At 44.4% G+C, this 17,863-nt stretch overlaps 1 protein-coding gene across 4 annotated transcripts in view; it reads left to right on the top strand.

Moving 5' to 3' along the window:
- LOC148013507 (sec34-like family protein) overlaps positions 1–17,863 on the top strand; it is a 131,768-nt gene that overhangs the window by 20,336 nt on the left and 93,569 nt on the right. For 3 of the 4 annotated variants that reach the window (XM_087668547.1, XM_087668546.1, XM_087668549.1), the window contains exon 3: positions 2,509–2,589. In XM_087668547.1, coding sequence (XP_087524673.1) covers positions 2,509–2,589 — 81 coding nt within the window. Of the gene's footprint in view, positions 1–2,508; positions 2,590–13,949; positions 17,812–17,863 lie in introns of those variants that run through there. The other variant, XM_087668548.1, reaches the window with a different exon arrangement.

Below are 17,863 nucleotides of genomic sequence, written 5' to 3'. Positions count from 1 at the left end.
TAATGTTGGAAAAACCATTTGGAAAGGTTGCCACTTGTCAAAAATGCCCATGCAAGATTGAAAAACGTCTTTAGAGGCTGGAGATAAGCATTTCTATAAATTCAGCTTGCAAGGGAGAGGGAGGAGAGGTTGCTAGTCTAATTTGCGGCCATTGGAGGACCTTTTGAGGCTGCCAAGGGTAGGAGAAGACCAATCAATAGCAGGAGGTAGCATCTATAGGCTGTTGAGACAGGGCAGCAGCAGTAAATGACTGATTTTCTTCAGTTCTTTGCATCTACAAGCTGTTGTGGTAGTTCAACAGCTGCATTTGACTGATTTTCAGTCATTCTTTGTGGCAATACTCTGGATTTTCTCTCTCTACAAGCTATTGTGGCAGGGCAGCAGCTGCATTTGACTGATTTTCAGTCATTCTTCTCGACAAAACTCCGAATTTTCTCTCTCTACAGCTTTCCCTCTCATCTCCCAGCCATTTCACAGCCTTGCTTTGAAGATCTCAGCATTTGGACCTTTGGAGGCTGAAAAATTTCAGATTTCTTTGCTGTAAAACCTTATATGCAGCAGAAATTAGGGTTTAGCAACATCCTCGAGAATCGTGCTAGAAATCGAAAGCTCCAAGACTTGGATTGAATAGGGCTGAAGTTGTTTTTAGCCTATTTAAGTGGAGGGACTAGCAAATAATTGAATTTGGGGCATTTTCCATTTCCATCAAAGCGGGTGAAGGCCAATTGATCGCCCGAATCAAGGGGCAAATCGGATTAAAGACTTGTTGGTGATTCATCACAGCAAGAGGAGTTGGAATACCGAAAGGGATTGGGAGAATCCCATTGTCAATCAACTTCTTCAATAAAGCTAAAGAAATACTGAAAGGGGCACAATTTTGGGGCCAATCGGGTGTGCATTGTCCAAGATCAGTAGGTAAATTTGTATTTTCAGATTTGAACTAATTGTTTGCTGCTGTAATTAAGTTTTTATTGGGGATTTACCACCCATCCATGTAAGGAAAGCTGGTTACACTAGTGATTGCGAAGGAGAGCATAAGGTTGTTTCACCTTTTATGCTAATTAGCATCATCAGCCTCATGAGCTCTAGGAGGAGCTGTTGGTATACCTTAAGGACTCTAAAATGATGCGTACTGACAAGTGCCCGAAATTATCTTTGCAATATTTGTGGAGCATTCCAGATTATTAGGAACATAAGTGGTGTGTTATATAACTTGGATTTACCCTGCCCCACTTGAACCCCAGTTGGTCTTAGATCAAAGGGTGCAGTGCTGCGCAATACCTCTTAATCAAGGTATGTGATTAAGTGGAAGCAGTGTCTTGAGTCTAATGCTATTTGGGAGTTGATGAAATGGCTTAAGAGTTGGTTCCTGAGTTTTATTGCTGAGATATTGCCAAGAACAGCAATCGAACGTTAAGGGGGAAGTGTTATGTTCCTATGTATCAGGAGGGGTGCCTGCATTATGTCCGTGGCCAGCAGCAGTTCTGGTCATCTAGTGCTTGGATTTGGGTGCGAACACATCCTAGGGCTAGGGCAGTTAAGGGTTATTGCTGTGTGAGTGTGGCCTAAAGGATAGGGTGACTAAGGAGTCTCAGGGTTCAATGGTGCTCTGTCTTGTGAGATCACCGCACTTGCATTATTGTCAGTTCTAGCCCATAACCTAGGTGCAGTATGGGTGAGGTTGGAAGATAGTCCAGCATATCTTATCTATAAGCTCCCACGCTCAAGGGAGAGCCCGTTATTGGCTCTACGACTAGGAGGTGAGTTGGATGTCAGTCATGATGTGTGCTTTTTGTGCTTGTATAGCTCGTGTCATGTTGTGCACACAAGATGAACCCTGGGGTGGGAATTAACACATGGGTTCATTTTTGCGACATCTCTTGTGATCACCCCACCTCAACTCTACATGCTTTAGTTCCATCCACACACTGATATGGGACATTGTGACAAGAGCTTGTTTAATATGCTGCTGGTTTTAGGCTCCGGGCTGAGCTTGTATTAGATCTATGGCTGGGAGGCGAGTTTGATGTCCATCTCTCTATATTTCTTTTTTATGTGTGCGGTTGGATCTACATGGGTGTTTCAAGCAGGGACAATTAAGAGGTGGTATTTGTAATCCCTAATGTTTGGGAGCAGGACAGAAGCTGTCAATATAGGGCAGCTTCATAGAATCTTACTGCAAACTCTTAGATCTGATTGACTTCAACACTGCTTGACAAACTGGAAAGATTCGAATAGCAGTTTTTAAAACTCTTCTTTCTGTTTTGTGCTGGCCAAACTCTTAAGCTTTTACAGCTCATACAAATGTTTCAAAGTTTTTATCTTTTCATTGCTACATTCAAGGTGAAAAGAATTTCAGATATTTTTTTTTGAGGAGTATGTATTAGGATCAAACCTGAGAAATCTCTGTTGCCAAGTATTTTGTGTAGAGAATTTGTGACCATTGTTAGAGGTTGGAATTGATTGATTTGTAAAATACATTTGCGTGTTCTTGTTTTCCTTTTACAGAATGCCCCTTTAACTGAGGATCAACAGGCAGCTGTAGCGGCTCTTGCACAGGCCTTTGCAGAGCGACCCATTCCATCTGATGTAGCAAATACTCTCTTAAGTAGCTTGGTTTTGTTCATGCACCCATTTCTTGGTCTAATGTGTAAATGCTGGGGAAGAATGGAGGATTGCTAAAATTTTGAGAATTCTTCTGCTGTATTTCATAATACTTTTTTCACTCAATCAGTTTTTGTAAATTGACTGGATATGATATTATTTTTGATTTGTAATGTTGAGCTATGAATTTCAAGATGTGAAAAAAACAAATGAAGTTTTGAAACCAAAGTTGCACGTGCTTGAAAAATGACTTGTGAATGTAGCTGAAATTAAGGGTCATATTTAACTGTATTCATCAAACATGGTCTATATATGTGTGAAGTCAAATGTTTAGATGGACAATTTTGCAAAACTCAGGTTTGTTGAGTTTGGACAGATATATAAGGAGTTTTCAGACTGCTATTTTCCATTATAAGGGACTTGCTCTTGACATTCTCACGAATTATGAAGGAAACTCAAGGTGGCAGCAGGGTGGCCTGTACTACAGCCAATGCAGATGACCAGCAAGGTGAAACAGACCTTCAAAGATGAAAATGCAGTGCTGATGTTGAGGGTAACAGCTGCTGGAGTACGGGCAGGTGACAGATGGCCTGATCTGACTGGAAATGCAGCTGTCCCAGCAAACACAGATCTGAAAGATGATGAAGTCAGCTGCAGCAGGGTAAATGGATGCTGGGCAGTGACGGAAGACAACAATTGAGCAGTACAGCAGGCTGATAGGCAGAGGACACTCATGAGCAGCAGTGTCAGCAGCCAGTGAAGCTCCCAAACTGAGGTATCTGCTAGAAGGGGTGTAGACAGCAGTGGACATAAAGAGGGCTGATGCATAGTTGCCTGAAATGGCATTTCGCCTGCCTGAAACAGAAATGTCAAAATGGCAGAAACGTTTGGAACTGAAAAGATTTGGAATCACTGTTTTTTGTTTTGTTTCCTAGGGCCTCCACTTTGTTTTGGGGGGAGGTTCTTGAACTTTACTTGCTCACATTTCTGTTTGTGGCCAACAGGAAATGTGCTTTAGTTTTCAGCTTGCATTTATAGCCTTTGAATTCTACTTTAACTGCATGCTTGTTTCTCTCATTAAAGCCATCTATGGTGAGAGGATGGATGGAGTCACATATGTGGAGGTGCGGAACGGAAGAAGGGACACAAACATAGAGAGGGAGAGAGAGAGAAAGAGACAACAAGAGATGAAGAAAGAAATACTGCACTGACTGAAGAAGAATGCTGAACACAATGATAAGGACTGATCAATCCCTGCATGCAACCCACAATGTCAGTGAGGTCACCAAATTAGGCTGATGAAGATGGCAGCACCAAAGTTGGAGATAGTTGGAGATGGAGTGTGCAAGATGTGCAGAAGAATGAATAACCAAGTGGGGGAGGAAGGCTGCTATATATAGCAGCAATACCACCAAATTGGCTGACTGTTGTTTGGGGCCCCAAATCTGGCCGATTGCTCATAAATGCGAAAATGACTGCAATAAATGCAGTCCGACTGCTCAGAAAAAAAAGGTAAAATGATGACAAAACTATCCCAGTAGTCATGGAGCAAGTAGGCATTGGCAGGGGGTGTAAACCAATTGACAAACAAGGAAATGCACAAGAAATGTACTCAAAACAAAAGAAATGCACTCTAAATTGCCAAAGCTCCCATGTCTATGTTAGACTTTGACAGGAGCTCACAACTAGTAGATGATAGACTAACATGACTAAAATAGGCAGGCTAACATCCCCTCTCAAATGCTAGGAGTGTCTGTAGACCCAACAACCTCATGTGATGAAACATAGAAGCCTTGGGCAAAGGCTTTGTAAAGAGATTTGCTGCATTGTCCTTGGTGGGACACTAGGCCACCACTAGCTCGGAATGCATGATCTGCTCTCAAACATAGTGGTACTGAACCTTAATGTGCTTCGTATGAGTATGAAACACTAGGTTCTTTGTTAGAGCTAGAGCACTGTGGTTGTTCACGTGCAACTCCTAGGTCCTGTTTGTGGAAAGCCAATCTCCACCAACATACGACAGAGCCAAATTGTCTCCAGAGGTATAGAACAAAGGGCACAATACTCAACCTCTGTAGAAGAAAGGGCCACAGTAGGCTACTTCTTATTGCTCCTAGAGATAGCTCCCGATCCAAGGGTGAAGACATGGCCTATAGCGGACTATTTCGAATCCACATCACTTGCTCAATTAGAGTCACTGCATCCAGAAAGAGAGGGTTACTCTCCATACATGATCCCGTAGGATCGAGTCCCTTGTAAATAACAAGGAACGTGCAAAGCCACTCTCTAGTGATCTTGTGTAAGAGTCCTCATAACAAAAGACAACAAAGCCACCACAAAAGAAATATCCAGTCTAGTGTGAAGGAACCAAATCAGTGAGTCAACAAGACACTTGTAACTTGTGGCATTTGTAAGGGGATCACCCATTGCCACAAGCTTGGACTGGGGGTCCATGGGGCAAGAAATTGGCCATACCAATCTTCGCAAGAAACTCGAAGATGTACCTGTGCTGGGAAATGAAAATGCCTTGTGCCATGTAATAGATCTCCAAACCAAGGAAGAAGTGTAGGATCCCAAGATCTGTCATCTCGAACTCCTGTCGCAAAATCTCTTGAGTTCGGTCAACCTCTTGTGAATCACTTCTTGTGATGATAACACACTTGAGGGGATGTTGAAGGGGTAGAAGTACTCGTCGAAGGAGTAGGAGCTGCCAAGGGTGGAAGGGAAGCTAGTGTAGAGGGTGGAGAAGAAGGAGAGGTGGAGGTGGAGGAGGGGGAGGAGTTGAAGACAAAGAAGGGATGCTAATAGGTAACTTGGAAGGAAGGAGAGGTATTGAAGGTGGGGGAGGGTCGGTCTCGCTGAGGAAGAATCATGTGCAAGAGAACCATGAGTTTGATCCTCAGAGGCCAAAGCCTCCTTGAAAATCACATCTCTACTCACCTCAATCTTTTGAGTCATAGGGTTGTTGTTGGGTATCTCACACGCCTTACTTACGCCTACGCTCATATGGGAGTGTGCGGGTGATCACTAGGACACTGGGGCACTTTTTACTCTCGGTAGGAGAGGTTTTTTCCCCCAGATTATGTGTACTATTTTGTATGTGCTTGTGGTGCACACTTACGGGCACTTACTGTGTTCGGGTGTGAACAGCCCCTTATAACCCTAAGGTATAAGGGCTATCATTTGTACTTTCAGCTAACACTCTATTCAGTACTATTGCATTGGGTATCGTGCTCAACTCTGTCTCTCACTCTCACACTGTCTACTGCACTTCAGCTGCACCTCGATCCTCTCCTATCTGACATTTGGTATCAGAGCTGGTCAGCAGCTCTGCACAACTCCCGAGGATTCTGCACAGCTCCCGAGGACTCAGCCGCCGTCGCTAGTCAGCTCAGGTTTGGGCCTGCATCTGTCTGCCCTGTGCAGACTCGTCAGTCAGCCCATCTCCTTCCTGTAGCAGCGCCGCCAGGAGCCCCGCCAGATTGGCGCCTCAGTGCCCTAGCGCCAGCTCGTCAGACAGCGCCACCAGCTGCCTGCGCCGCCTGGACCTGGAGCTGAAGCCGCCTTGTCTGTCACGAGCCCTGCTCCTGCGTGTGCCAGTTCGTGACCAGCGCCGCCCTGTCTGCGAGAAGCTCCACCTGACGCGCCTCCTGTACTTGCAGACGCCGTCGCCACCTAACGCGCCACCTGACGCCGCCCTGTCACGTCCTTGCCAGCTGACGCCCTGTCCCGCCACTGGTACCCTGTCCCGCCACCTGTCTCCTGACACGCCACCAGTGCCGTGACGTGCCGCCTGTGTCCTGACGCGCCATCCTGTACCCTGTACCTGTGCGTCAGTCCGACTGTACCCAGCAGTCATTACCTCGGGAATCGTGCCCGTCGTCAACACGCAGAGGTAACATTCTGCACTTTTCTTTTACACAGGAGTTCGTGCAACAGGTTCAGGTTCAGCATTGGGAAACGTGCTGAACAGCAGGTTCAGTTTTCAGCATTGGGAAACGTGCTGTGTCAGTCTGTGACACATTGAATGCACATTTTGGGGCTTTTGTAACAGACTTTTGTGACAGAAATTTTGGGCAGAAAATTTTGGGGCTTTTGATGTTTTAGTGTTGCTGAGCACTAATTGCACCTTGGGAAGCGTGCATCAGTGACAGTTTTTTTTGACAGAGTACCCTTTGCACATTAATTGCAGACTTGTGTTTGCTGCAATTTCTGGAAATTTGCAGATTTCCAGCCCGTACTGCATTGACATTGCTCTATTGCCTTTTGGGAAATAATGGCAAATCAGGGAGGAGATGTATTCACCTATGTGTCCAAGGAAGACCGATTGGATGGGAACAATTATTCCCTTTGGTCTTTCATGATGAAGAATGTATTAGTGGCCAAAAATTTGTGGGATTATGTCAGTGGAGAGGAAGCACGACCGGGAGTTGTGGCTCCCGCTACTCCTCCTCCAGGAGGACGTGCAAGAGGGCAACCTCAGCCCCCTCCACCTCAGCCCGCTCAGCCACTTCCCCCAAGAACTGCAGCTCAGAAAGCTTGGGATACACGGGATGCACAGGCTATGTCGCTGATTGCATTGGCAGTTCAGCGTTCTATCATTCCTCATATTCGTTCAGCAGCTTCTTCACAAGAAGCTTGGTTGACATTGGAGCAGATGTTTGCAGGAAAGAATGAGACTCGCATCTCTTTCTTGAAGAAAGAGCTAGAGACTCTAAAGATGAATGAGGGTGATTCTATGCAGGATCATCTCAACAAAATTCAGGACTTGCGGGAGCAACTCATGAATGTGGATGAGTACTACTCAGATGCGCAGCTGATTTCTACGACATTGAATTCACTGCCTCCCTCTTACTTGGCTTTTCGTACTGCCTTGAACCTCACTATGAGGATTTCGAAAGAGCCCATCACTTTCATTCAGCTTGTCAGTTTGCTTCTAGAGGAGGAGCAAACTAGACGGAACAGTGGTGTGGATGGTATAGCCTCTGAGCAGGCTTTTATGTCAAGGTAGAAGGGTAAAAACAGCCAAGGGAAAAATGCTTCGCAGAGTTCTGGTAGTAGTAACACTTCACAGACAAGTCAAAAACAGGGGGGCACGCAAGCCAAGAAAGGAAAATGCCATTACTGCAAGAAGCCTGGCCACTATATCACTGAGTGCAGGAAGCGCATCGCCAAAGAGAAGAAGAAGGAGTCAGGGATGTCTGTTTCTGCAGCTCCTTCCACTGCTAGCGAGTCCGCGTCCTTTGTTGCAGCCAGGGACTATTGTTTTTACACTTGCAGTTATGATGTCTCTTGGGCTGATAGAGCATTTAGCTCTACAGAAGATGCTGACACTTGGTTCTTTGACAGTGGTGCTTCACGGCATATCACATCTCGTAGAGATTTGTTTGCTTCTCTTGGTGCACCTCCCGTTGGGAAGTCTGTTCAGTGTGCTAATAATGCATCATACCCTGTTCGTGGTATTGGGGAGATTCAGCTTACAGCCATTGATGGCTCTATTCTCCGCCTACAGGATGCTTTGTATGTGCCTGGCATTAAGAAGAATCTGCTTTCCATTTCTTCTATGGCACGTTGTGGTTTGCAGGTCACCTTTGATGATGACCGTTGCATGGTCCGTGACAAGGAACACATGACATTGGTCTTGACAGGTTCTCTGTGTCATGGGTTATATGAGTTGGATGCTCTTTCGGTAGATCAGTCTGCATATTTGACATCCACTCTTACTCCTGCTATGTTAGAGGCAGAGTTATGGCATGCTCGTTTGGGGCATGTAAACTATGGCAGCTTGATGCTATTACAGCGTACTCAGATGTTGGATGGATTACCTCTCTTGGAGAGACCTCCTGAGCATTTATGCGAGGGTTGCATTTTGGGGAAAATGCATCGTTTCTCTTTTCCCCGTGATGTTGCTTTTAGAACAACAGCCAGACTGCAGCTTGTGCATTCGGATGTTTGTGGGCCCATGCAGACACAGTCATTGGGTGGTTGTTACTATTTTGTAACATTTATTGATGACTTTACATGTTTTTGCTGGGTCTACTGCTTGAAAAAGAAGTCAGAAGTGTATGATGCATTTTTGGCTTTCAGTGCACTTGTGGAAACTCAGTCTGGTTGCAAGATTAAGACTCTCCGTTCGGACCGAGGGGGGGAATACATGTCCTCTATGCTGAATTCTTATTTGCAGCAGAAGGGCATTATCCATCAGTACACTACTGCATATACTCCACAGCAGAATGGGGTAGCAGAGAGGAAAAATCGGTCACTCATGGAGATGGCCAGATGTATGCTGAAGGCAAAGAGTTTGCCTCATAGTTTTTGGATGGAAGCCGTCATGTGCGCTTGCCACATTTTGAACAGATGCCCTACCAAGGCCTTGAAAACCGTCACACCTTTTGAGGCTTGGCACAGCCGCAAACCTTCTGTTGGCCACTTCCGTACTTTTGGGTGTCTTGCATATGCCCATATTCCACAGGTACTTCGAAAGAAGTTGGACAACAAGGCTGTAAAATGCATCTTTATGGGATATAGCAGCGAAAGCAAAGGCTACAGACTCTATGATCCCGTGACCAAGAAGGTTTTTGTCAGCAGGGATGTTGTATTTGATGAAAAATCAGAATTATCCTTGGCTGGTTTTGATACATATCAGGCTGCCCGTGATGTCTTTGAAGGGCTGCTGCCCATCACATTTGGTGATTCAGCTGGTACTTCAGCAAATGAACCTAATGTTCAGCCAGCTGCTCCTATGGAACATGCAGTAAATCAGCACATTGCTGAAACTGAAATTCAGCAGGAACTTGTACACAGTCAGGAAGCAAGACAGGTGCCTAGATTGTACACGCAGACTATGAGAGATAGTCATTTGGAAACACCCTTGGCTGGTCGTACTCGAAGGCAAACTCGACTGCATGATTCAGCACATTCCATGGAGTTTGTTATGGCAGCATGTACTCATGATAATGAGGAGCCTGAATGTTTTGAGGATGCACGACATAGTGTGCATTGGATGGCAGCCATGCAAGCTGAATTGGATTCTATTCATAAGAATCATACTTGGGATTTGGTGTCTTTGCCAGTTGGCAAGCGTGCCATTGGTACGAAATGGGTCTACAAATTGAAAAGGAATGCAGATGGATCCATAGATAAGTACAAGGCACGGCTGGTAGCTAAAGGCTACGCACAGAAAAAGGGCATTGACTATGAGGAGACCTTTGCTCCTACCTCCCGTATGACGACCATTCGGTCTATGATTGCCTTGGCTGCACATTTTGGTTGGAAAGTGCATCAGCTGGATATAAAGACTGCATTCTTACATGGGGAACTTCAAGAAGAAGTGTATGTACAGCAGCCCATTGGTTTTGCAGTTGAAGGCTCAGAAAATTTAGTATGCAAGCTGAAAAAAGCTCTATATGGTTTGAAACAAGCTCCACGAGCTTGGTACGCAAAGATAGATGCTTTCTTGCTTAGTCAGGGGTTTGTAAACAGCCCATCTGAGTCTACCCTTTATGTACATAAAGAAGGGGGATCCATGCTGATTTTGTGTCTATATGTAGATGACCTTTTGCTCACTGGAACACATGCTGATCAGATTTCAGCATTCAAAAATAATTTACAGCAAACTTTTGACATGTCTGACTTGGGTATTTTGCACTATTACTTGGGCATCCAGTTTGTACATGATGCTAGAGGCATTGGATTATGTCAGTCAAGGTACATTGGGCAACTTCTTGAGAAGTTTGGCTTACAGGATTGCAAGCCAGTTTGTACACCCATGGAACCTGGGCTCAAACTGTCATTACATGATGACAGTGATTTGTTTGATATCCATACTTATGCTCCAGCAGTGGGATGTCTCATCTATCTATGCCACACTCGGCCAGACATACAGTTTGCCGTTTCAGTTTTGAGCAGGTACATGCATCAGCCTCGTATGTCGCATTGGCAAGCTGTGAAGCATGTGTTTCGTTACTTGCAGGGTACTAGAGCTCTTGGATTGCTTTATGCCAAGGGGGGACCACTGCAGTTACATGCTTACAGTGACTCTGATTGGGCTGGTGATTTTGATACTCGTCACTCCACTAGTGGCAATTGTTTCTTTCTTGGCTCGTCATGCATTTCTTGGCTTAGCAAGAAACAATCCACTGTTGCCACGTCGTCATGTGAAGCTGAGTACAAGGCAGCCTTCACTACTGCAGTTGAGTGCGTATGGCTTAGACGCTTACTTGCTGATTTGGATGTATCTGTTACGGAGCCTACTCCTTTATATACTGACAGTCAGAGTGCCATTGCAGTGGCACGGAACCCTGTGTTTCATGCTCGCACGAAACACATAGAGATTCACTACCACTTTGTCAGAGAGAGGCTACATGCAGGTGATATCAGCCTTGTCTACTGTCCTACCACCAGCAATGTGGCAGACATCTTCACCAAAGCTCTTCCACGAGACAAATTTGAAGCATTTCGCGATGCTTTGAATTTGACGCCCTTTGGTGGCGGATGATCCTTGTACACGATCACTCTTCACTCCAGGGGGGTTTGTTGGGTATCTCACACGCCTTACTTACGCCTACGCTCATATGGGAGTGTGCGGGTGATCACTAGGACACTGGGGCACTTTTTACTCTCGGTAGGAGAGGTTTTTTGCCCCAGATTATGTGTACTATTTTGTATGTGCTTGTGGTGCACACTTACGGGCACTTACTGTGTTCGGGTGTGAACAGCCCCTTATAACCCTAAGGTATAAGGGTTATCATTTGTACTTTCAGCTAACACTCTATTCAGTACTATTGCATTGGGTATCGTGCTCAACTCTGTCTCTCACTCTCACACTGTCTACTGCACTTCAGCTGCACCTCGATCCTCTCCTATCTGACAGTTGTAGAGCCGATATCCATTTGTGGTCGTGTTGTAACCCTTGAAGATAAGCTTTCTTGACTTGGAGTCGAGCTTGGTCTTCCTTTTCTTTTTGTTCACATGGACAAATGCATTGCATCCAAAGATGCGAAAGTGATATATGAAAGGCTTCTTACCAAAGAAAGTCTCATATGGAGTTATATGTTGTGTAAGGTAGAAGTAGGGGAATGGTTGCAGATGTGAACTTGAGTCGCCAATGCCTCACTCCAAAGGAAATGAGGTAAACCCCTATGCTTCAACATTGGTTGGGCCATCTCTAACATAGTTCGATTTGCATCCTCCACCACACCATTCTCTAACGGTGTGCTTGGATAGGAATACTCCACCCAAATACCATGATCCCTGCAAAATTGAGAAAAGAGGTGATAAGTAAGTTCTCCACCATTTTCAATACCACGAACTTTGAAGGTTTTTTGCTTTAGCAAACACCTTCCACTCGTAGAAGTGGAAGTATGCCTTGCTCTTGTACTCCAAAAAGTAAGGCCATATATAATGATTGAAGTCATCTACAATTAGAATAAGATACTTGGCCCTTCCAAGGCAAGTTGTGCCCATAGGCCAGCATAGGTCACCGTGCACCAACTCTAGCAGTGTAGTAGCCCTCTTAGTAGCAACTTGTGGATGAAGTTGCCGATGTTGCTTGCCCCTCAAGCAACTAGGGCAAAGGGTGTGAATAGGAGGGAAATTATGAAGTCTTTCCACCATCTTCCTCTTAGAAGTCTATCGAATTGCATCCATGTTCAGATGACCATAATGAGCATACCAAAGTAGATAGAGTTGTCATCAATGGTGATGGTGCCCCCTGTGGAACTCATGTCCTAAAGCCAATCCTGTCAGGTTGTGGGAAGAGGTCCCACTATCCATGAGCCAAGTCTTCTCTTGAGTGAAAGAAGCTAAAGTGGTATCTTGCTCGGCAAACACATGCTCAAAAATAGACTCTGTCGTGGTTGGGATAGCCTTTCGATCTTTCGAACCCTTCGTGCCCTCCTTAGGCTTCAAATGGGGGTACTTCTGTCAACAATTCTCCTTAGGATGAGTGCCCTTCCCATAGTGTGGGCACTTAGGCTTCTTCTTCTGCTCATGTTTCTTGTCCTTAGCCTTATTCTTCTTCTTCTTCCCACCACTTGAACTTGCTGTAAATGCCTTTTAGAGCCCGATCCACAGGCTCCAACCGCTTTGAGCCGCTCATCATACTCCAAGACAAGCGATGAAAGCTCCTTCCATAAAAGAGACTTGTGGGTTCTCCAAGTAATAAGGTTGGTGTGGAAGATATCGTACCAAGGAGATGACAGCTAAATCAAAAGAAACATAGCCATGTCTTTAGAGAATATCGACCGACCGAGGAATGCAAGCTTACCCCTCATGTCCTCCATTTTGGTGATGTGCTCCTTCATAGAAGGAGAGCCATCAATACTGAGCATTTGCAACTTTTTCTCAAGAAAAATCTTGTGGGCAAATGTCTTGTGCTGATATAAAGATGCAAAGCTTATTCTACACTTTCACCATGGTCTTCAACCTATGAATACAAACAAGGACAGTATCTTGCAAACTCATGAAAAGGAAGGATTGGGCTCTAGAATTGAGGTGATCCCATACGGTAGCTGTCATGAGGACATGTATTTTTGAAGTCTCACTTAACATGTGGATTCATTTTTAATCACATGGTTAAGTAAATGTTGCACATGTGAGGTGTAACTGGGGTTAGAGTAAATTTATGAGCCCGGGACCCGAGGAAATCACAGGATGTCATAGTTACTGTAAGTTATGGTGCACAGGTATTTGGTGGCAATTGTTGGCCTAGGTCATTCATTTGGCCATAAGTGTCAGTTGTGGTGACACTAGAGAAGTGGCGTTTAATGGTAGCTAACGCCAATCTGATGGTCAAAGATGCCGCAGAGAGACTTCGGAATGGAAGTTGCCTAGCCAATTTAATTATTGGCCAGTCAGATTATTTTTCAGGGCACTGAAATCATTATTAGATCAATTTTCAATATTTAAAGGCTGAAAATTAATATTTAATTAGGGATAATGCTCGAAAAACCATTTGGGAAGGCTGCCACTTGTCCAAAATGTCCATACAAGACTTAAAAACGTCTTTAGAGGCTAGAGAGAGGCATTATTAGTGTATTCAGCCTGCAAGAGAGAGAGAGGAGATGCTGCTGGTCTGATTTCCAGCCATTGGAGGACCTTCTGAGGCAGCCAAGCGCAAGAGAAGACCAATCAACAGCAGGTGACAGTATCTACAAGCTGTTGAGATAGGGCAACAACAGTAAATGACTGATTTTCTTCAGTTCTTTGCATCTACAAGCTGTTGTGGCAGGGCAGCACAGCTGCATTTGATTGATTTTCAGTCCTTGGAGGTTGAGAAATTGCAAATTTCTCTGCTGTAAACCTTGCTGAAATTAGGGTTTAGTAGCAACCTTGGGAAGCACGCCAGAAATTGGAAGCTCTAAGAGTTGGATTCAACAAGGTTGAAGGTGAATTTAAGCTAAATTCAGGTGTAGGACTAGCTAGCCATTGAATTTGGGGCATTTCCATCGTTTATGAAGTGGGTGAAGGCCAATTAAGTGCCTGAATCAAGGGGCAAAATAGATTGAAGACTTTCCCCTTGCTTTGGACAGCAAGGGGAGTTTGGATTGCGAAGGGGATAGGGATAATCTCATTGTAAATCAACTTTTTCTTCAATAAAGGTAAAGAAATACCGAAAGGGGCGCCGATTTTGGGGCCAATCGGGTGTGCATTGTCCAAGATCAATAGGTAAATTTGTATTTTCAAATTTGCATTAATTGTTTTCTGCTGTAATTAAGTTGTAACTAGGGATTTACCATGCATCCACGGAAGGAAGGCTGGTTACATGGTTCCATTGCTAGGATACCACTCAATCCCTTGATTAGGTGGGCCCAAGGCACTTGATTGCAAGCCAAAGCTTTGTGCTAGTGCTGATTTTTACTATCAGCTGAGAAATTACAGCAATATGTCTTCATACAGTGAGATGGATTCAAGCAATGATGATGCCTCTCAGTATGAATGTTCACATGGAAATGAAGGAAATGCAATGCTTAACCTTGGACAAGGCTCAGACCATTGACAACAAGCTGAAAATGTTGCTGTTGGGCAAGATGCATGGCCTTCAGGGCATAAGGAGGCTAATGACCAGCAAATCGAAGAGGAATTTGATGACCAGTTCAAGAATCGGATGAGGAAAGCAACAAATCTCTTTACTGAATTGGGAAAGGATCCACAATTTACCCGATTTTTGAATGCTCCAAAGAAGGACAGCAAAGGCAAGAAGAAGAAGACATCTTCTACACCTTTGGGACAATAAGATGCATTGAAGATAATGCCAAACCCTTCATTTGAAGCTCCCAAAGATGCTAATGAAATAAAACAGTTGGTACCTATGGGGCAAGGAATGCGAATGCAAGGCCATCTCGAAAGTGCCAATCCAATGGATTTTGGACAGCTGGGCATGTATGCTATGATGGGGCAGGTAGGATATTTTGGTGGAAGCACGATTTTCATAATATGGTTGGACAAGGATTGCATACGGGAATGTATGGCGCAAATTCCTTTGGTATGCAGCAACCAATGCATGGTGTGCAAGGCCCAATGTATTCGTGTATGGGTAGAAATATGCAAAACCCTATGTATGGGAGCATTGGCTTGATGCTAGGGGCACAAAGTAGCATGTTTGGTATTGCATCTACACCCTTGAATGCTTATGGGGCTCAAGGAATGAATATTGGTCATGCAAATGCTCCATTTGGCGTTGGTTTTGATGTAAATTCAGCTAATGCACCTTGTTTGCAGCAGCCAGCGTATGACAACTTGACACCGAAAGAGGCAGCAAAAGACACTGATGAGGGTGGAAAAGGAGTGAAGTTTGAGTCCCTCAGTGGTGTACAAGATAGGCTGAAAGCTTGGACTTTCATTCAGCAGTTTGATGCAGCCTATTTAGGGGGGAACTTCACGGAGTCCTCAAAGGTTCGAAAGGTAGCCACTTTCTTGAAAGGGAATGCATTATAGTGGTGGACCACTCTTTTGATGCAAGGTAGAGTACCGTCAATATGGGTATAATTCAAGCAAATGTTTGCATCGAATTGGTTGACAAGTACCTTTGAGGTGGACATCATGACAGCTTGGAATAAGCTGGATGCTAAGGAATGTAAGAATTTGGAGCAATATAATAAGAAGTTTTGGGATGCATTGCTATCTATTACTTCTTATCGTCCCATACTCCTTCATGAGCAAGTAGAAAAATATGTTTGTGGGCTGTCCAAAGGAATCAAGGATTTTTACATTAAATCCACTGTGTCTAGCATGTCTTAGCTTATAGAGATTGCTGCTACAGCCGATGCTTTGCTGTGTGGGAAGGATTTGGGCTTCCTAGAGAGTGGGGAGAAGGCGAATAAAAAGTTGTTTAAGGTTGAGAAAAGGGGCAGATCTGAAAATCAGCCTGAAAAGAGGCCAAAGCAACAAAGAAAGGGCTCGAAAACATTGGCACAACGTAGGGAATTGATGGCTCTGCAAATAAATGTTTCATTTGTGAATAAGAGGGTCACATTGCAAGGGACTGTCCCAATAGGCAGCAAGCTGGAAAATTAGAAAATCAGGGAGATTCCAAAGGAAAGAAGCCCAAAACATCAGTGGGATTGGTACCCGATGTTGTTAGTGATGATTAGCCCAATGATGATGCTACTGAGTTGGCTGATTAGCAAACACAGCAGAAATGGATGTAGATTGTGCAATGGAGGGTGGAAACAGGCACTTCATGGATACAGATAGCAATTGGCAGCTTTGGTTGAGGTGTTCTTCACGAATAGGGTGTGGGCAATGAAGCTAGAGGTCCTGGAGCCAAGACAACAAATGAGATTGGAATCCTAAGTGTGTTCTTTTGAGTTTATGCTTTGTTGTACACTTTCATTTATGTTTCTGCGTCAGGGTATTTCTTCGCAGGGGCTAATGCGCAACCTTGTCTCATCGATCTCTGAATGCTGAATCTCTCTCCTTTGGCCCCTTTGATCATAGCATGGTTGTGTGTTGAGAAATAAAGCGTTGCTACTCCCTTAATCCATTGCTCTGGGAATTCCATCCTTAGCATTGTGCCCTTCAAGAATTCCCAATTTGCATGGTTGTGTGCCTTCTCAAAGTCGAGAAGCACATTGAGGTCTTGGTTCCTAGATCAAGCAAGAGAGGTGGACTCCCAAAAGGTGAAGATATTATCCAAGATTGAAATATTCCCCTAGGATCCAACTTGCACACGAGACACAATGCAAGCCAAACTCACAACAATAGGGACTAGACATCATACTCACCTCCCAGCCATAAAGCCAAATGGGTTCACCTGCGAGCTTGGGAGCTAGCAGCACTCTAGGTCAGGACCACATCCCAAGGGTTGGCATCCCATACCACCAGCCCACACCATCCCGGTGTACGATGTGGTAGCCAACGGGCCAAGAGTCCAAGAGTGGTGATCACACAATGAATGTGCACAATAGGGCCTTGAGTTCTATAAATAGGACTTGATTGTGCAAAACCAAGAGTGCCCTTGGTGCATTCACACTAAGTCACTTCACGACCACTGTGATCAATGCTAGCAGCGCCCATCTGGATGTCTAGGGATGTAACAAAGATGTTGCACTCTCAAATGAAGCCAGTCCTGGACTCTCAAATGTCTAGAGATCCCCATAGCTCATAAAGGAGGACTTATTTTGTCTATCTTGTCCTGGACACTTGCTTGGGGGTAGTGCTAGAAGTGCCTTCTTTAGCTCCTCTATAAAAAGGGCTATCAAATGTTTACTCGTCTTACCTATGACCAACCCTCCTTATGCTCTGCCATACTCTCTCTTTGTCTCTCTCATAGTCTGAGAATCTTATCTAGATTCTAGCAAGGCTGAACTGTACTTAGTATTCCATTGTTTTCTGGTTCAAAATGAGGAGTTGATCTTGATTCTTTCATTTTGTCTCACAGAAACATCCAAGCACAAGCAGACACTTTTTTATTGCATTTGAAATTCTAATCTGGCTTGGATGTCAACATCGACTTCTATAGTGCTGCATGCAGGGGCAAACTTTGATTTCTTCCTCCATGAGTAGCAAGTTAGTGAACCAAGCAGAGCATTGGAATGTATTATAGTAATTCCAGCAAAATTCTTGAATAAATGTGTCCATGAGAGGAGCAGTTTTGACATTTATATGATTATTCATAATTTCATAATGGGTGGGGGGAAGAGAAAGGGGAGGTACATGCAAGAGCAATGCTACTCTAAGGAAAGTCTCTTGGGATCCAGACCTGAGGTAAAATTTTTATTAAATGATCAGTTCTAAGGAAAGTTGGGTATTTTAATCC

The sequence above is a fragment of the Lygodium microphyllum genome, chromosome 26 (assembly GCF_053477565.2).
Source record: "Lygodium microphyllum isolate KBCC chromosome 26, Lygodium_microphyllum_v1.1.10, whole genome shotgun sequence".
In the NCBI taxonomy this organism is placed as follows: domain Eukaryota; kingdom Viridiplantae; phylum Streptophyta; class Polypodiopsida; order Schizaeales; family Lygodiaceae; genus Lygodium; species Lygodium microphyllum.
Note: the sequence above shows the minus strand (reverse complement) of the source record. Positions and strands in the feature narration are given on the sequence as shown.